Source organism: Gekko japonicus, unplaced genomic scaffold, assembly GCF_001447785.1.
Source record: "Gekko japonicus isolate JY-2015 unplaced genomic scaffold, Gekko_japonicus_V1.1 scaffold114, whole genome shotgun sequence".
Lineage (NCBI taxonomy): Eukaryota > Metazoa > Chordata > Lepidosauria > Squamata > Gekkonidae > Gekko > Gekko japonicus.
Window position 1 is genome coordinate 1,229,375 of NW_015173125.1, and position 21,053 is coordinate 1,250,427.

General features: G+C 41.6%; 1 protein-coding gene across 1 annotated transcript in view; it reads right to left on the reverse strand.

Moving 5' to 3' along the window:
• Positions 1–15,359: 15,359 nt before the first annotated feature.
• ADGRG6 (adhesion G protein-coupled receptor G6) overlaps positions 15,360–21,053 on the reverse strand; it is a 132,687-nt gene continuing 126,993 nt past the window's right edge. Inside the window, exons 23-24 of the mRNA XM_015421988.1 lie at positions 18,994–19,040; positions 15,360–15,420 (exon numbers count right to left, since the gene is read on the reverse strand). Coding sequence (XP_015277474.1) covers positions 19,027–19,040 — 14 coding nt within the window. The 3' untranslated portion in view covers positions 15,360–15,420; positions 18,994–19,026. The remainder of the gene's footprint in view (positions 15,421–18,993; positions 19,041–21,053) is intronic.

Genomic DNA, 21,053 nt, shown 5'->3' on the forward strand with positions numbered 1-21,053 from the left:
TATATATATATATATTGGTTTAAAACCATTTAAAGGATCAAATTAATTCAGTTATGTTACACAAGTCCACTATAAAATGTAACATTTGTGAGGGAGCCATGCCTTCTTCAAAACTGGCAGGGAGAATCCCTTGTGTCAGGAATACAGTCACAAAGGATCTCATATCAATTTGTGGAAAACAAAAAACGTTATAACTGGAAATAGTCTTGGAGAGGATATATTTCCTGTGGCAACCAGGAACACATCTGTGCTTGCCAACAAAAGCAACCTACATCTACTAGTAATTTTTTTTTTAAAAAAATGTAGGGCTGAAAGGATCAGGATTCTCCATACCCAAACACTCCTAACATATTACCTCATACCACTTTTTACTTCAGGGGAAAATTCCTTTTCAACTCCAGATGTGTTTGAAGAGGGGGGGAAAAGCTTGCCAAGCTTTCCCACACAATACTTCACGCCATCCAAAATACCTTTTCCAGCTGTGACTGACTGCTCTGTTTTAGAGGGAAGGGGGAAAGCCCAACAATCTTTACGATAAATGTTTCACACTAATTTTTCAATACATGTTGCATGTCGAAAGCTATGTAACAACTTGCAACACATATATGCAACTAAACACTTTTAAGAGGACAGGCTCTTAAGAGAGTGGTCTGTCCATCTGAAAGCAGTCACCAGATCTTTACCGCCATCTCCTCTGCCAATACTTGTTCATTAGCAGGGCTATTTTTGGGCAGGAACGCACAGGAACGGAGTTCCGGCTGGCTCCCAAGTTGGCCATGCCCAGCAGGAACTCATTAGCATAATAGGCCACACCCAACAGCAGGAACTCATTGGGATTGGTGACATTAGGGGTGTGTGGCCTAACATGCAAAGGAGTTCCTGCTACAAAAAAGCCCTGGGTTTTGACAACAAACAAGGTAAACAGAATAAGAAGCAAAAGGTGGGTGTAGCTGAATAACCATACTTCTGGTAACATGGGGGTGCTGCCTAATGTGCAAATGTGCTATGCTGTCAGGGGTGTGGCCCAATATGCTAATGAGTTCCTGTTGTTGGGTGTGGCCTATTATGCTAATGAGTTCCTGCTGGGCTTTTTCTACAAAAAGAGCCCTATATCATTAGAATACTACTATGCCCCTTAAATTCTGGCTAGTTCTCTTGAAACTGGCAGACTGAGGTGTTATCTTTTGCTGGCAGATTTTAAGTACACTTAGATCTATAAATTAGAAGACAATGTCAACATTAGCAGTCTCTAGATCAAATGCAATGGAGGAGAATTGCAATTTTAGTTCAACAGTACTATAGTGAACCAAACAAAGTCTGAAAGTTGTTGTTGTTGTTTTGTTGTTGTTGTTTTGTTTTGTTGTTGTTGTTGATAATAATAATAATAATAATAAACCATTTTTATTCCTTAATAATAATAATAATAATAATAGTTATTATTCCTGAATTGCCCAATCCCTGAGTATGCAGAGGATAAAATATACAAAATACAGATTAAGATCAACAAACAGTAGACGAATCTCCAATTTTTGGTTGGGCCTAATAAAGATGAGGTCTGAATGCTAAGATATCTGTGATGAAACATTTATGGGGCTTAACTAAATAGCCAATCATTTATTTATTAAATTTATAGGCCACATCTCTAAAATAATAACTGTTCAAACTGGCTCAAAGCATAGGAATAAATCAAGCAACACAACTGATATGATCACATAGTTGAAATGAAAAACAGTCAAGAGTTCTCCTACCAAACCCCACAAACTTTATCAGATTTTGAGATCAAAATTCAAGATTTAAGTCTACATTTAAAAATAAAAATGATACCTTTTGATTTCCCCCCAAAAATTCTGTTTCAGCAGTATTTTAAATTATCTAGGTATTTACTATTTTCCTAACAAGGTAAAATGGTTTTCACATTCTGTTCTTGTATATTAAAATCTTCTTCCAGGATCCTAGCAATAAGCAGGGCTGGCTCAAGGCAATTTGCTGTCTGAAGGAGGTCTGGGTGGCATAAGTCAGAAGGTTCTAGAATCTAGAGCTTGTCTTCCTCCTAGGCAGTGAAGGTGCAGCTTGGGGAGGCGACAGGCCTTTGCTGGTGGCTGGGACTTGGGAGGGAAAGGGTGAGCCCCAGTGGCGCTGCCATTACTGTGAGCTCATCTTGGACCCAAGTGATGCAGAAGTGACTGTTAGTAGAAACCATGCCAATTATCTTCTCCTGCACCCTTCTTGAATGCTGGCAGCCTAAGGGGGCTTCTTTGATTGTGTGTGAGACAGTCCTGCTAATAAGGTTACCCAAACATGTCCCTGTGTCTGGCCTGTCATGTGAAGTCTGTCTTCTGCACATGTCAGGTGTAAGAGAGGAGGTGGAATGGCTTCCAACACACTCCTCCCACCTCCTACACCTAACAGGCAGTTGTCTGTCAGGTGCAGCCCCACCTCCACCATGGCTTCTAATACTTCTCCCCCTCCCCCTCCTACACTGGACAGGCAGATGCCTGTCAGGTGTAGGAGAGGAGGTGGGATGCATGCCTCCCTCATGAACCTGAAGAAATGTCCAGCACATCACCACTCCCTCACACCAACTCCCCCTCACATCTCTCACCTCTTACTGCCCCCAAGAAAGATCTTGGCAAACGTTGAGCCAGATACACCAACGCTACAAGGAGGAGGCAACTTAGGAATGCGGCAAAGACATTTGCACATAGTACTCCTGCAGTGCACTGAGCTGCACAGGCCAAGTACCAGCAAGATCACCGTGAGGTGCTCAGAACAACACACTCCCCCCCTCCTATACCTAACAGGTGGTTGTCTGTCAGGTGCAGCAGCGACTGCAGGGTGCTTAAAGCCATGAGTAAGCCTGCCCAAAAGTAATGCCTTAGTGATCTTGCCAGCCCTGCCTCCACAGTGACTTCTAATACTCCTCCCCCCTCCCCATCCTACACTGGGGGTTTCCTCAGCAGGATTGCCTTAGCACTGCTGCTGGCCCAGCCTCCCCGATGCCTTTAAATACAATCCCCCCCAACACCAGACAGGCTGTAAGCATCCCACATCTTTTCCCACACCTGACAGGCAGATGTACTCCTGTAGTGCACTGAGCTGCACAGACCAAGTACCAGCAAGATCATCCTGAGGTTCTCAGAACAACACAATCTCCATGTAAGCAAAACAATCCAGGAACACAAGTAGAGAGGCCATCACTTTCGTGGAAGGTGGCAGGAGTTGACTTAACAGATGACTGCTTCTTAAATGGACAGTTCTATGTGGCCTACTCCAGAGTGAGCTCATCAAGCAACCTGGTGATCCTAGCAACTTAGGGCAGAACCACCAATGTGGTCTAGAGAGAGGTCCTTCAGTAGAGAGAGAAAAAAGGTATGAATGTCTCACTTCATTTCTTACACTACAATCTTCTCTGTTAGAATTCCTACAACAAATGTCATGTTTCAAATTTCACATTATCAGTATTATAACTGGACTAGGAATAAGGCCCATTGTGGAAATAAATACAACGAGCTCTAGAAAGAGGCTCTGAGAGAATGCCCGGGCTTTGGGCACTCAGAGTCAATTTGCTGTGGTGACCTGCTGGCCCACCTCATTAACCAGCCAGCCATGGTGGAGGCAAAAAGGAGAGCCGTTTTAAATTTATTCTGACAGGAAAGTGGCCAAGCTGGCAGTGGGCAGGGGAGGGGGTTATGCTGAAAGTCCTTTGGTTTTTTACTACAGAAGCAAGCTTGGTTGCCTACCTACAGTCACTGAGGAGACAGTCACAGTTAGTCCCACACAGGAGCCAAGAGAAGTGTCTTCCTCAGGAGAGAGTCCAGCTACCAGGAGCTGCAGCTTGTTTCCTCTAGGCCAGACCTTCCCTGGCACTGCTGTTGCTGCTGAAGGAAGGTGGGGGAGCCTTTGAAAGGTGCTGGGCAGCCTTCTCTATGGTGCAGCCCACTGAGCTATCCCCCTGACAAAGCACCGGCCTTGTGGCTGAGAGAGAGGAGCTGTGAGGGGCAGTGAAGGTGAGTGCTTCCCCTGCTTGCTGCCTCGCTAGGTCTGCCTCCTTCTCCCCTGTGGAGAGGTTGCCACTCTCTCAGCGGAGCGTCCATCCCCTTTGCCGGCCTTCTCCAGACTGAGGGCGAGACGCTGGCTGCCAGCTCTGTGGGCAGGGCCAAGGCAATGCAGCCAGGGGATTGGCAGACCTTCAGAGTGGCAGCTAAGGGAGCCAAAGGCTGTGGGAGTGTGTGGAACATTGAGGAAAGTGGGACGTGAAAACTTTTTTATATATAAGGAGAGATTTATGGAACTTAAATACCATAGCGAAGCACTGCTAGCAGGCTAGTAATCCATACAGTCAAAAGCTTTGCTGTAATTGATGAAACTGTCAGAATTGGACACTTGCATTTGTGTCAATGGATCAGTGTATTTACAATTATGGCTCTCTGATATACATAGCTTTGCTTTGTTGAATTCTGTCATAGTTGCATCTGCAGTTTCCTCCCTTACTGTTCTCATGCTTCCCGTTCCCGACTCCATGTAGCACCTGCTGGCAATGTATCAATCTATCTTCAAGGATCCTCCTCTGACATTCTTGAGAGGAGGAGGGATTGAGACATATCTGTGTGAATGTAGATAGCTGCACTTTGTAATACTGTATAAGGGTGCCTCCTCCATAGGCCGAAGGGAGTTTTCGCTTTTCAACCTTCTCACGGCCTTCGAGAAAGTCTGTACTGATATACATTCTCACCATCCTAATTGTATTGTATTAGTCTACCTAATTAATATGCAATGCTGACGTATGTATGAAGGCTGGACCAGAGGTCATATAGTTCCTAACTTTGTAATACTTTTCAGTTCTGGCAAAGAGTTTCAACTTGAATGCAACTTTCCTGACTTTCTAAAATAAAGCCTGCTTAAAAGGACTTATTTCATCTGAGAGTTACTGAGGAAGCTGACAGAAACACAAGCTGATTTTCTTCTGACAGGAGCTTTATCCCTTTGTTTAAATGATCAAGTTTCGTGTCCCCCCCCCCCCATACTGGTGTTGAAACCTACACATGCAATTCCTTCCTAACAGGACTAGGAGGTGGTGGAAGAGATGTTTTTCTTTTATGCTTGGCTCCCCCAAAGTGAATTTAGAAAGGGTCTTATTCACATCACCTTGTGTCTAGTACATAGATCTCTTCCTGACCACATACTTTAGCAGAGCTAGTACACTCAGTCCCTAATTTTCTATCTAGAGGTAACACCAGTGTAGATATTTCTCCCATTGGATTTCCCCTAATCATAATCTTTGGATTTTCCCCACATTCTGGTCTGTAGTGAGAGTAGAAAGGCAGCAGACACTGTAACAGAAAGAATGACCACAGAAACATTTCAAGAAGAAAAATCTCTACATGTTTGTAGATCTGTACAATTTAAAGGTGGTCAAACAAAAAACCCCATCACCTGGAATGATGCCAAATGAACCATTTTTACACTGTAGTAGAGCCATACTGCCCTGACCTAGATGGTCCAGGCTAGCCTCAATCTAATCAATCTTGGAAGCTAAGCAGGGTCAGCCCTGATTAGTATTTGGATGGGAGACCATCAAGGAAGTCCAGGGTTGCTACACAGAGGCAGGCGATGGCAAACCACCCCTGAACATCTCTTGCCTTGAAAACCCTATGGGGTCATGGTAAGTTGGCTGTTACTTGACAGCAAAATAAAGGGGGTGGCATACTGGAAGTGCCCTCCATATGCATGATTAAAACATACTTGTGCTTATCAAGTGGTGGGGAAAAAACTGTTCTACAAGTTTGATGTAGAAGACTGTTGTGCACAGGAGGGATTAGCTAAGTCTGGTCATGACATCTTTCATCCCCAGAACAGGTGAATAGACTGGGGAGGGGGGCTGAGCAGGAAGACTCATAAGCTAAGAACATAAGAGGAGCCAATGTGGGATCAGGCCAATGGCCCATCCAGTCCAACACTGTCACACAGTGGCCAAAAATACCAGGTGCCATCAGGAGGTCCAGCAGTGGGGCCAGGACACTAGAAGCCCTCCCACTGTGCCCCCCCAAGCACCAAGAAGACAGTGCATCACTTGCCCCAGACCGAGAGTTCCTATCTATACCTTGTGGCTAATAACCACTGATGGACCTCTGCTCCATATGTTTATCTAATTCCCTCTTGAAGCCGTCCATGCTTGTAGCTGTCACCACCTCCTGTGGCAGTGAATTCCATGCCTTAATCACTCTTTGGGTGAAGAAGTACTTCCTTTTATCCGTTCTAACCCGACCGCTCAGCAATTTCATGGAGTGCCCATGAGTTCTTGTATTATGAGAAAGGGAGAAAAGTACTTCTTTCTCTACCTGCTCTATCCCATGCATAATCTTATAAACCTTGATCATGTCACCCCTCAGCTGTCATTTCTCAGCTGGGCCAGCATTCAATTTGCTGGTATGATTGTCTATTTTTCCACTTGTGATACTGGTTTCAACCCTGGCTAAGGGATGCACAATAAGCGCTGTTCTTAATTACACGTGTCTTCAACCCTGGAAACAGTAAAAGGCATTGTGCTGAAATGCCATCAAATATCTGAATCCCACCCAAATAGCTGTTAAGCCCTGCACCCTGACCTGGATATTCCAAGCTAATCTGATCTCATCATATCTCAGAAGATAGCAAACCACCTTGCCATGAAATCCCACAGTTGTGACTTGATGGCAAAAAAAAAAAAGTATGCCGAATCAACATTAGCTTTATTTTGTGGTGTTTGTTTTCTTCCAGTTAATGTAGATGCAGGAAGGTTCACACACAGCCTGTAACCTCAGCTATTTTTTTTAATAAAACACCATTTCCCTCCTGAAAAGTTTTAATGCTTTTCAGACAGCATTCCCACACTGCCCTCTGCTGACTAGTTGTGGAGAGACAGCCAATTCAACCAAATTCCTTTCACTATTCTGTAAGAAATATAGAAGAAACATGTTGGAAACTACTGCAATGCAGGACTAGCTTTTTTTTTTTTAAGGAAGCCAGTCAACAAGAACATCTCTCCACACTTATGAACAGAGGGAGATGGGAGAAAGTGATTTCTAAAGACCACAATTAGCCAATGGAATTCTCAAAAATTCATTTCAGAAAAGCAAGTGAAACACTTGAGACTTTGTGGAGAAAAGTGAACAAACACAATTTAAGACAAAAGGCTCTTAAGAAAAGGGATGGTTTTGCATGCCACTAGAAACACTGAAAATCGCTGTCCATACGACTGCATAGTAAAGAACTGAGTAGTGTGAGGCTTGCCATGTAGATGGAGGGTCTGCCATCATGCCCACTCGCTAGGCAAGTGGACCAACACTGCACAGACCCAAACTAGCCATCATATGAAAGCCTATCACATGGCTTGTTTACCCCCATGGGTCACTCAGGGGGATCAGAGCACTTGGGATATTGCCCCCCCCCCCGCCCTCTCCCCATTGGAGCCCGTATATAGATCAGGCCAAAGGTTCATCCGAACAAGCATTCTGTTTCCAAAAACAGCAAGCCAAATACCACTTAGATCAGAAGAAGGCTAGGTAGATGATTCCTTCCTGTTTGTACCTAGCATCTGCTCCCATTTGCCATAAAGTTAGCTTCCCCTTGTTGGCAGAGTAATTAACACAGCAAGGGTACACAATCTGATTAAAGGATAGATAAAGGTTTATTTAGGAACTAACACACTTGATAGGAGAGGAGAGACAGAAATAGGTTCCTAACTACATCTCTAGCCGAGAGAGTAAGACTGAATGAAGAACTTCCAAGGATGAAATTGCCCTAAGATTAGCAACCTGGAGACAGAAAAGGAATGCCACTTAACAGAAGAGAAAGTGGTGACCTCACTATCCTATCTAATTGTCTTCTTGCTGCCCCCTTCAGGGTCTTCTTTTCTTCTTCTTTGTGCACCAAACATTGCCTTTTCTAACACCCCTTCTCAAGGTCTAGTGTACAAAATCCACAAGATTAATCTTACATAGATTTTCAAACTTTTCTCAAGAAGGTGGCTTGGTCAGCATGTCTGCAATAATTTCATCTGTAGGACAGTATTCCAACTCAACAAGCCCTTCTTCTTGCATGTTTCTTGGCTTAACCATAGCCTAAAAACACTGGTTCAGAGCCAGGATGGATGCATTTAGAGGCTTGATTAAATATAGAATGGGATGTTATCTGCATATTGATGATACTCAACCCAAAGCCCGAGACAATCTCATTCAGTGGTCTCATGCAAACATTGAAGAGCAAAGATGACTAAATGGAACCTTGAGGCACTCTGTAAGACCAGCTACTAGGAGTTCCCATCTGAACACTATTTCCTGCACATGCAAGGATTTCAGTATCTACTTCAGTGGAGAGGCTGGGAATTCCACATTTGGATTTCTTTGTATAGGCTGGGTTTATACCCATTTCTCCACCACTGAAGCATACAGGAAAGCTAATGCATATAAAAGCTGCTTTGTTACTGGAGTATATGGAAAGCTTGGTTTGTACCCTATATGCCTGCACAATTATGCTACATTACTGGAGGAAAGCAGGTATGACTATCTGCACATACAGAATAGATTCAGTAGCACTGAACAGCTGCTTTCTCTCAGCCGAACCTACCTTACAGGGTTGTTGCAAGGCTAGAAATGTTGCTATGAGCTTTTACAGCCGGGGGAGACACAACTGAAATAATGTGTTATTGTTATCATCATCATTATCAATTGAATTTCTGAATTGCCCAATCCCTGAGTACACAGGGCTCTGGGCAATTTACAACAGGTTAAAAACATTCAAAAATGCAGATTAAAACCAGCAGATCAATCATTCCTAATCTGATAACCTCCCGATGGCATCCATTTTTGTTGTTGTTCAGTCGCACAGTCGAGTCCGACTCTTCGCGACCCCATGGACGGAAGGCCGAGCGCCGAAGAATAGATTCTTTTGAACTATGGTGCTGGAGGAGACTCTTGAGAGTCCCTTGGACTGCAAGAAGAACAAATTAGTCAATCCTCAAAGAAATCAACCCTGACTGTTCCCTGGAAGGCCAGATAATGAAACTGAAGCTCAAATACTTTGGCCACCAAATGAGAAGGGAGCACTCACTGGAGAAGACCCTGATGCTTGGAAAGATTGAAGGTCAAAGAAGACGGGGACGGCAAAGGATGAGATGGTTAGACAGTGTCATCGATGCAACGAACATGAAGCTGAGCCAACTTCAGAGGACGGCAGAAGACCGGAAGGCCTGGAGAGCTCGTCCATAATTTAATCTAAAACCCTTCTCTGGACTGTTCTTCTGTTTTGTGAGCAGGTTAAGGAAAATGCCGAAACAGGCAAGATGAAAGAAAAGAGGAGGGTGCCAGCTATGATAGAAAAGTGTTGCTGTCCTCAATCAAAAGCCTGGTGGAATATCTCTGCCTTACAGGCCCTGAGAAATTTTATTAAGTCCCACAGGGTTCTGATGGAAGTTGGCAGAGAGTTCCACCAGGTCAGACCCAGAGCCGAAAAGGACCTGGCTCTGGTTGAGGACAACCGAATATCCTGGGGCCGGGGATCACCAGTAGGTTGCTCTCAACAGAGTGTAACACTCTCCCAGGGATGTACCAGAGGAGATGGTCCTGGAGATACGCAGGTCCCAAACTGCTCAAGGCCTGAATCTGACTCAGTATTCCACTGGAAGCCAGTGTAGCAGGCACAGCACAGGTTGTATATGTGTTGTCCACTGCATTCCTGTCAAGACCTGCACCACCACATTCTGGATCAGCTGGAGTTTCCTGGTTAGACTTAAGGGAAGGCCAGTGTAGAGCAAGTTACAATAGTCTAATCTGGAGGTTACCATTGCATGGATTACTGTGGCCAGGTCAGGTTGCAACAGGAAATGGGCTAACTGCTACACTTGGTGTAGATGGAAACCTGACTAATATTTGTGACCTCCATAGTTAAGGAGGCATTCAGGACCATGCCTAAATTCTTAATGGATTGTGCCAGTGTTAGTGGTGCCTTGTCAAGGGTGGGAAGTCTATGCCCCAGCCCCCCCCCCAAGCCACTGAACCTCCATTTTTGTTGGATTCAGCCTCAGTCTACAGTTTTTTAAGCATCCCACCATGGCCTCCAGACCCTCACCCAGATTATGCAGGGTGGCATCCTGGCAGCTGTCCAGTAGCAGATATTGCTGGGAGTCATCAACGTACAGATGACACCCAGCCCAAAACTCTGCACCAGCTGGGCAAAGGGGCACATATAGATGTTGAATAACATTGAGGAGAGGACTGCCTCCTGAGGAACCCCACATATTAAGGGGTAACTAGTTGACACCCTCTCTCCCGGCACCACCCTCTGTTCCCAACCACGGAAGAATGAGGAGAGCCTCTTCAAGACTACCCCACAAACTCCTTTGTCAGCAAAACGATGAGTCAGAAGATCATAATCAACTGTGTCGAACACAGCTTTGAGATTGAGCAACAATAGCAGCACTAACCTGCCTGGATCCAGCTGCCTGTGGAGACTGTCTGTAGGGTGACCAACACCATCTCCGTCCTGAGGCTGGGATGAAAACCAGACTGGAATGGATCCAGTGTCGATGTGTCATCCAGGGAGCTCTGCAGCTGCTTGGCTACTGCTCTCTCTTACCCAGAAATGACAAATTCGAAACCAGCCAGTAATTGGCTGGATCCGTAGGATCCAAAGATAGTTTTCTCAAGAGCAGTACTACTACTGACTCTTTTAGACCCTCTGGATAGCCCTCTGTCTCCAGGGACAGATTAACAATGTCTATCAGTGGGCCTCATATCCTCTCACCACCAGCTTTCACCAGCCATGAGGGACATCGGTCCAAGATGAGAGTGGTTGGCCTGACAGCACTGTCAACATCAGCAGAGGAGAGCAGACTGAAGTTGTCAAGAACTGAATCCAAAGGCGGCATTGTGTCAGCATTGTTATGTTATTGTGTGTGGTACCAGTTGTCATCAACCATGTAAGTGCAAGTGTAGCTATTACAAACTAATTTTTCTTATGTCATTTTTCTTATGTCAATTAATAGGAGTAATGTTGAGCTATTACTTCCAAGAAAAACAAATTCTTACAAAATAAACTTTCTGACATTCTGGATTTAGTTTTGCACAGTTATTTCCACCGCTCTGATTAAACAAGGTCAAATACAATTAAACAGCTGTTTCCCTGAATCTCCCCTCCCCCATTTTTGCCACACAGTTACAAAGAAAGACAGGAAAAAAGACCCATGATTAAAAATTTTAATTATCTGAAGCACTAACAAATGAAATAAATCTTTAAATATTTCTGGTGTGATCAGAGTCTTACTAATTCCTATTTAGGAATCTGATATTACATCACCATGATCCTCAGAATGCTAAAACAATACCATACACAGTATACATTTAACATGAAAAAATACAAATATATATATATAGTTGAGATGATTTTTCTTCCTCTCTATTGTGAAACAGATATGTATAACAAAAACAATGGCCACTATTCAACTAACACTATATCAACATATTTTAAACCTCAAAAATAAATACTTATATACAAGGGAGGTGATGCTATGCCAACAACAAAAGGAACAACTTGCATTGAAAAATATGTGGCAGAAGAAACAGCGCTAGAAAAAATATACCTAAAAAAAGACATTTTAAGATTACTACACGGTAGTAAAAGCAAAGGATGTTCTTAATTTAATGAAGATACTGGAAAACTGTACATTAATCTGAAGGTTAATCACAGCTACGATTGAGCCAGAAACATTACCATTAAACTATTGGGTTGGATCCAGCCAGCCTTTTCACTGTATCTCACCTAATCCCCCTCCTTACTACACCTAGGGATGTTCAAACACTCACTGGTCTGGCTCATGTCTTGTTTGTGGGTCATGAGCAGGAGACTGATCTTTTGATGATTGGTTCAACTGTTCAATTATCTGTTTGTGGATGTTCAACAGGCTGTTTCCACTGCATTCCTTCTAACAACATAGTGCAGTGCAATTGCTTTTTCCTACAGCCATGGCTTCCATGTCAGTAGAAGGCTTTTTAAGTTGGTCATGTGAACTAGCAATGTAATGATCTATTGCCAAGATCAGTGAAGTCCCAGTTTAAAAAAAAAAGTCTCTAGTCCCTTCTGTTGTAACGTTATACAGGGAAATGTGTTGCCTGCACCTTTCCCCTGTAACTCCACAAAGGAAGGATTAGAGACTTTCTTTTTTAACAAAGCTGGAACTCCAGAGGTTGTGGAATTCGATCATTATAGTCTTAATTTATTTAAAAAAGAAAATATTCAAAATGCCTTCTGGTGGCACAGATGAAAATTGCACTGGAAACAGTGGCTTGCTGTATGAATTCAGTCTCAGGCTGCGGTCACACATGCCAGTTGAAGCAGAGGGGAAGCAAGACTATTCTCTCCAGAGGAATTTGACATGCAGTTGTGAGATCACACCACACTGTGGGCGCAGCCTGTCACTGTGTGATCAGACGCAACTGCGGGTGAGTTGGGTTTTTTTGCCATTTGTTTTCCATGCGCATAAACAAGGAATTGCACCTCGGCACTGAGGGGCCCCCATGGAGTATGTGATGATGCACATACTGTGAAGGGGGGGGGGAATGGCAATGAGCCGGGATGGCCTGATTAGACCATCCCGATGGCTTGAGAGTGTGCTTGAGGGATCAGACAGGGGAAAGTGCATCCGTGGCCTGTTGGAACCCATTTACTACCGGATTTCCCCCAGTGTCTTTTAACTCCACTTCAGCAGCAGAGCAGCACGGGTTGCCGATGACTGTGCGATGCTTCCCAGATGTTGCTGGCTGATCGCTCCCTTTAGATCCATCAGGCATGCACACCTATATCGGATCTAAAGGCACATGTGGTCGCAGCCATACATAAGTTAAACCAGTTCCAAATTATATAAATCAGTCATAAATAAATCTGCTATCCTGAAAAAAAAATCCTACTTTTTGGTGTTCATCCAAGTAGTCCTTACTTAATATCTGTTTGGATTGGCAGTGCATGCTCAGTTTTTTTGGGAGGACTCCATAAGCAAACCTGTTCAGTAGGCATTCATGGCCACTGAGCAGGAACCAAACAGACTGGGTGATTGGTTCATGGCTGACAGACACCTTCAGAACATGGTAAGTTGGGACTGTTGAACACATTCAATATGAAAGTTGCAGCTATCATCTCACTGGGCTTTGGTTCATGCAGATTGTGTGATCCCCGGCAAAGTCTTTTTGGCAGTGAATGGGGACCCTCTCCTCCTTTTTCACTAGCAAAATATGTAGTGAGATCCAACCCATTGTATTTCATCAAATTATCATTATTTATTAACATTTGGTTTCCCTTCTCATCTTAACTGAAACATTTTAATTGAAAGAAATATCATAGTGAAGTCACACTCTGAATAGTATAAAGGAAAAGAGATAATCATATCAAAGTTAGTGTATAAATACAAATCACCCCTCTCCATGATAAAGTTGTTTAATCCCATTAAAATCCAGCATGATTTGACATCTTCAGAAATCAGTTAATTCATACTCAGCTTGATCCACAACTCAACTGAGGTGAAAACACTTTAAGTACATTTAATTCCAATGATATCTAACCAAGGACTAAACAGTTTATAGCCTGCATTTTAATGTAACTGTCCAATTTAATTTGGCTGCCTACATGTAAGGAAGTTTCAATTTTAAATACATGTGATACAGGAGAAAAATGTTGCACTTAATTATAACAATTAAAATGTATATACTAAAGACATACAGATAAATAACTTTTTCATTACATACATGAGGGATAATACCAGCAGGTACTGTAGGGAATTATATGACTGACTGCTTGCAGTGGGAGACAAATTTTGGTAGGAAAAGGACAAAGTAAACAGGAAGTATTATTTCAGGAGGAAGGACAGTGGCATCCATCTTTAATACAATGAGATCCTTCCAGTATTTCAACACAATCTCACAATTTAGCTCTAATTTTGGTTTACTTGGCTAGTTTATCTGAAATGAAAAAAAACAATGTACATATTTACAGTAAAAAAATAATATGCTTCCTCTGTAAGGGTACTAGCTTCAGTGGATCAAAGCATTTGTAGGCACAGTATTTCAGCCTCCGTGTGTAAAGTGTAAAAAAAGAGAAAAGAATATGATGATGATAAGAGTGCTGAGTTGGGTAGGGGACCTGGGGATGTATACCTCCGTAGAAAAGAGCAAGAGTCCAGTAGCTCTTAACGACTAGCAAAATTTGTGGCAGAGAATGAGCTTTCATGAGCCAATGGTCACTTCTTCAGACACAGCTAGAATGGGAGTCCATCTGTCCGACATATTGAAAAGTGGAGTGATTTCGGGTGCCAAATGACATTAGCAGGCAAATGACAACAGCAGGTGAATGACAATAGCAGGTGTCATACCCTGCCACAAATTTTGCTAGTCTTTAAGGTGCTATTGTACTATTCTACTGCTACAGACAGACTAAAACGGCTACCCATCCTGATGTATCCCTCAATTACTTTGGTAGACTGAAATCATTTTAGGCAATGTAATGATTGCCTGTAGTCATGGTAGCTCAATTTTTAAAATTTATTTAGTATTTACCTAATTTATACCCCACATTTCTCCCCAACGGAGACCCAAAATGGCTTACATTATTCTCCTCACCTCTCCCTTCTCACTAGACTTTCTTTTTTTTCCAGCTGAAGGGATGCATCCTGTACATGCATAGTGAGTGTATCTTCTTGAATTCATACAGACTACTTGACTGGCATACCTGTATATAATTAATTTTGCACAGTGAAACATGAATATTGAGCAAAGACTGTAAAGGTGCATAGGTTAACAATTATATACCACTTTGTGTGTTGAGCTCATATCAGTGGACTTTTCCACTTATTTCAGTAGCTGGAAAGCTCATGTTTGAAAGCATGACGGGAGACATGTGTTCAAGTATAGCTCTAGTCTTGACATAAATGAGCAACCCATAGAGTATGCTCCATATATGGCAATGATGCCAATGTGATAAACATATAACTAATATACTGTGACATGGCAGAAATCTGACAGTTGTACTGACAGTTGTACTGATGGAGATCTCTCAGGCATGGGTGGGAGAGGGAGAACCTTTTCAGTAAGGAGTTGCAAATGAATGATTATAAATAGTTAAAGCACAATATGGTCATAGTATTTATTTCCTTATTTAGTCACCAAGTCCTTCACCGTTGTGATTTCACAGCCTCTGTTGCATTTCCATGTTCCAAATGTTCTCAGAACTTGGTGCTGTGGCTCAAAGTGTCTGACATAATAATATTTTTATAGAAGTTGTCCGAGCGAGTACTGCAATAGCCTTTCACTTTGTCAATAACCTGGTGAACAGGGATAATGGATGTCTGCTCTGAATCCACTTGGGTATATTTTAGTGAAGGCTTGTCAAGAAAAATATTGTCTAACAAAAAAGAAAAGAAATGAGGTCAGGCATTTTAAAAATTCTTTATTGCTAACTTGCTTGCCTAGAGATAAACATTTCAGTTCTCACTGCAATAAATATAACTGTTAAACTTCCTATTTTTTTTGCTAGCTTGATACTCTGCTCCATAATCCAACCTTGTACAATCTGTATTGCAACAAGCATTAGCTTTATCTTTCAGTCACTGGGCAAGTCTTTGTCCCTATTTTCACACTGATTTGCTGAATGTCTATTATTTTCAAATATATATGGTCTGAATATCATTAATGGTGCTGCACTGTATATTTTTACAAAAATGGTGGATTCAAGTGGGCCCAAAATGTAACCCAATATCTCTGTCCTTAATATGCAGGTTTTTTGCTGTTGTCCACAAGGTACTTCCAACCCCTCTCAGCTGCTGTTCTGGCCCTATATTTTTACCTTCTGTTCATGTGACAGAGATCCCATACAATTGGGGATCACATTTTTAATGTGATGATGTCACAGTACAACATAGGTGGTCATATCTATGTATCAAAATTCCAAAGCAAATTCAAAATGATGAAAATGCTTTTGCCCTTACTCTGAACTAGCACTGTGGTGCTGTCACATGGCCAATTAGATATGTGATAGTACCACTAAGCCAATTCAAAGTGAGGATGAGAACCAATGCCATCACTCTGAATGGAAGCCAAAAAGGTAACTGCATCATAAATACATTTGTAATGCCTTGTCAATTAGTGAAAGTATTTGCAAAACATCTTCCAGATTTCAGATCAGCATGAACGTCTATGTAAAAGAGGGACAATATTTATAGAATTTTTTCTCTTGCATGTTCCCATATATTCCAATGAGAGTTGGCCTAGAAGATGCTTTCAGTATAGAATGCCAATACCCACTTTCCCTTATTCCATTCATGGAAGATGAGTTATAAAAAATTATGGAGAGACTATTAGGTATGCTTAAATCCCACTAAAATAAGTGGTACTGGTGGAGTGAACAACATTCTTAAATTTAAACAGCCAAATTTTAAAAACTAACTTTCTGACACAACAGTTTCATTATGTGCACAGAAATGCTCATTTGGAAAAGCTTAACCTGTATTTCCAGTTTCTTTGTGGCTCCACTGAAATGATTGGAAAAATTCAGCAGATCTAGCTACACATCTGAGAGTGAAGCATCATGTTAAAGGAGATGCAGAATTGCACCCTCAGTTCTCACACATATAACATGGACCACCACAGTTTACCTTTTGTTGTGACATGACATTATTGTATTCCCATTCTGCTGTATATCATTGTCTGACAGGGAAATGCTCTAACAGATCTTACAGGGGAAGACGTTTTTTCAATTATATCAATGAAACTTCCCACTCATTATTGTTACAGCATCATCATAATCTTCGATTAAAACTAGCCAGAGACATTTTAGTAAATCCCTTCTTGCACACCAGACAGTATCATTCTGGTACACAGCGAAATAAGGCTAGAATTTAAGCCTGTGAATAGCTTGCCTGGTTTTAGTTATGGCCATTAGGTGGCAGTCAAGTGTTGAGCAATTAGTATCAAATGAAGCACATCGCATCTGTTTATGACCACGTAGCAAATTAAAACTGACTTTAGTTATTAAATACTTCTGCAATGCATGCTACTTTAACAGAATTCCATTATTTTATTAATGGAAACAATAAAAATGTATATTTCAAAAAACATTTTCAGTTCTATTTGCCAATACAAGCATTAGTGTTGCCAACCTCCAGGTGGGCCCTGGAGAGCTCCCAGAATTACAAATGATCTCCAGACTACAGAGATCAGTTCTCCCAGAGAAACTGGAGGGTTTGGAGGGTGGACTTTATGGCATTATTTATTTATATATTTTATTATACCCTGCTGAAGTCCCTCCTCACCCCAAAGCCCACCCTCTTCAGGCTCCGTCCCCCAAACCTTCTCAGCCTGGAGCTGGCAACGCCAACAAGCATGGTTCTATATGAAACTTTTTGTAACATGTCACTAGTACAAACAAAAATAAAAGGCTGATTTCACAAGAAGAATTTATGATAAACTATAAAGTAGATTTTAAAACTGGAATTGTTTATGAACTGCAAGTGAAGAAAAAACAGGTTGCATAGAGCAAAATTTTAGATTCATTGAAAAAAGAGCGAGGCATGCTTAAGCATATCAGAATGATTTTTTTAAAATGCAGGTGGAAATATCTAATGATTCATAGCAGACAATCTGTTGACCCTGGCAAACATTCAAGTATTGCATGATTTTTCATCTCAGGTGTCCCCCCCCCCAATTTTATCCACTGAATTTTGAAAAAGTTGTTGCATTTCGTATTTGTGATCCTATTTGATTTAAGGCAAGGTTCCGTGGCACCTTAAAGAATACCAACATTTATTCCAGCATGAGCTTTTGTCAATTAGAGCTCATGAAACCCCATGCTGAAATAAACATTAGTCTTTAAGGCTTAACTGTATGTCTGTTTTGCTACAGCAGACTAACATGGCTACCCCTCTGGAATTATGTGAATATAGCCATTGGCTTTAGTGACCTGTTTACCTGCTGCACTTGAGATATCAAAGCTGTGCCACATTGTGTATAGCAAACGTATAAGACGTATTTTGTTCATCCTTATGTTCCACATTCAATACATGTTGAACTAAATTGTGTACTGGAGACTGCAGTGGGTTGCATCCTATGGAAAAAGGCTCATTGAAGGAGTCAGCAAAGCATATCTTCCCTATTTTGTCCTGCTTCCAGAAGCCCTCTGGATGTACCCCAAAAATCCTCCAGTGAAGTAAACAAAATATGGCACAACAAAGGGGCTGAGTGAGGAAGAGGGAGTGGAAGAAAAATGCCCCCCCCTCTCCTGCCAGTCTTCTCTGTCCCTTAGCAGAGGATTTTGGGAGTATGTGGGAGCAAACAGAGAAAGGACATGGAAAAGATAGGCTCTGCCAACTTCTTCTGCATACTTTCCCCACAGGACTCACTTTGGTATTTTCTGCTGCAAAAAAATGGCTAGAAATTAATTTTAGCAGCTTAACAATGCAATCCCAAGTAGAGTTACCCTTCTAAGCCCATTGCCTTTAATGGATTTATAAGATGCAACTCTGTTTAGGATTGCAATGCAATAGTGATCATTTGCTCTTTATAACCTATCAATAGGCATTTTGAGCAAAAAGCTGTGAGAAAGATTCTGACACAAATATGAATGTACTGATGTTGTTCCATTCATGGTACCCATAACAGAAGAGTAAGTTGTAGGGAATACGTTCACTAGCAAATTCCACTATCAAATAGCTTTCTCACTACACATGTACAGTATATAAGGAACACAAATTCATTTTGAGGTGGATCTTAATGACACTGAAGCATCATAGAATCCCAGTCCCATGCAATATACAGCCAAAGAGAACATGAAGCATCCTTATTTGCTGACAGATGAAGTTGCAGAGAACAAAATGAAGCAGTATGTATGATTAGCAAGTCCTTTATGGAAATCAGAACTTCATGCAAGTGTCCTCATACCAACTGGAAATCATGCATTCAGCAAAAGTGATGCACACTTTACCTTTACTGTTCCCACTCTGGTGAGGAAATGTTCTTAGAAGACATTATCTATACCATAAACATATAAGTTTCTTAGTCAATTCCTGGAAACATCAACTATTTTACAAACTTCTATGGAGACATGCACTCGCTATACAGTCTATTAAAATGCGGTTAAATGTTATAATAAAGTCCCCAACTGGATAACTAGATTTACACAGATTGAGATAATTTAAAAAAGAGATTGCTATTATAAGGTATTTAAAAATTCTAAGAAAAATTGAAGGCAGCAGGAAAAGAGATGGATTGACTCAAGGAAGCCACAGCTCTCAGTTTGCAAGACCTGAGGAAGGCTGTTAATGATAGGGTGTTTTGGAGGTCATTACTTCATAGGGGCCCTGACCTGGATGGGCCAAGCTAACCCAATCTTATCAGGTCTCAGTAGTTAAACAGGGTCAGATGGGATATGTGCCATACCCAGTGATCAATGTTTGCTTTACATGGAAAGCAACTCAATGTACGCATTCAGACTTCTGGGCCTAGGATATCTGACTCAGTATAATCCATCATCCAAGATCATTAGTGGAATGTGGCAATATGTAAATTTTAACTTTTGAACTTTGACACAAAGAACCATAATGTGCTTTGTTACAAAATAACATTTCATATATCAGACACAAAGGCTAGAATGTAACCTCCCTTTCCATTTACTCTATGTACTTCCAAGTGCAGAATTGGGGGAGGCCGATTTTTACAGATTCCCGCTCCTACTGTAGCTTCCACACAACCCCTTTGTTGTTCTTTGGGGTATACTGATCCACAGGAGCACAAATTTGGGGGTCACAAAGACTGTAGTGGGAGTGGGGAGGTGGGAAAGTTGCCATTTATGCAGCACACCTCTGCTTGTGCTGCATAGGATCCAAGCCAAAATCATAAGTAAACGAAAGAAAAGGCGCAATCAGTAATGCTCCACTGAAACTTTAAATGTAAACAACGTACTAATTATACTGACCAGATGTTCTCACAGATATGCACTTCACTGGCAGTCACACAGCATCAGATGCCCTGTGATTGCACAGAAAAGTTTGCATTGCAAGGAAGACCTGCTAGAAACCAACCAGAGGGAAGAGGCGCCTCCCTTAACTTTCAGAAGGAACTTCTGATGCAGCAGAGCTCCCAAACTGTCCAAAATTTTACTTGGGCAAATGGCAATCACTGTATAATGTACTTTGTGACAATACAGTGTGTGAGATAATAAATATGTAGGCTTGTTACATACATTACTTTGAATGTGAAGTACTTGACCTTTTCACAGAAAAGACGGCATATAAATGTAATACAAATATTTCTGTCAAGCTAATTGACCCCTTTTTAACAAACTTGGTTAAACATGTGGATGGTTGATTTTCATTTCATCAAAGCACAGAATGTATCATACTCATCCAGCATATGAAGAAAGGCAGCAATGGAAACATCACGTACTGGTAGAATATTTCTTAGGGAAACTTTGCATTACAATTTATAAATGATGTAGGATTCTTTTGTAATATATTTCCAACAAAAAGAGAGCATAAGGTAGGAACAGCCGTGTTTACACTACAAATGAAACATAATTTAACCTATAAAAATGCCCATCAATCTTTTTAGAAGCACAACGATTAAACAACAAAGACTTGGAAAATATTGTAATTTCATGAAATGTAGAGTTACTTTTTCTATTAATATTTATTACATTTATCTCTCACCACATGATCCAAATGTATCTTCACAGTATTTTTTAAAAAACACATAACACCATGCATGACACAAAGGCACAGAGCAGTGAGTGTTTCTGCTTGACTAGATGGTCAGCATGGGGTCATTCCCATGTGATTGTCTCAAAAGACTGTAATCAGCCCCATCCAAAAAACCACTAATATGCAAACTGTCTTGTACTGCCTTGTACTGAGTCCCTCTAGCTCATTATTCACAGACAAAGAAGAGTCTTTCCCAGCACTTGCTGGCTAAAGAACTTTATTTGGAAATACCAGAGACTGAACCTGGTACCTTCTATGTATAGGGTTGCCAGGTCCAGTTCTGTCC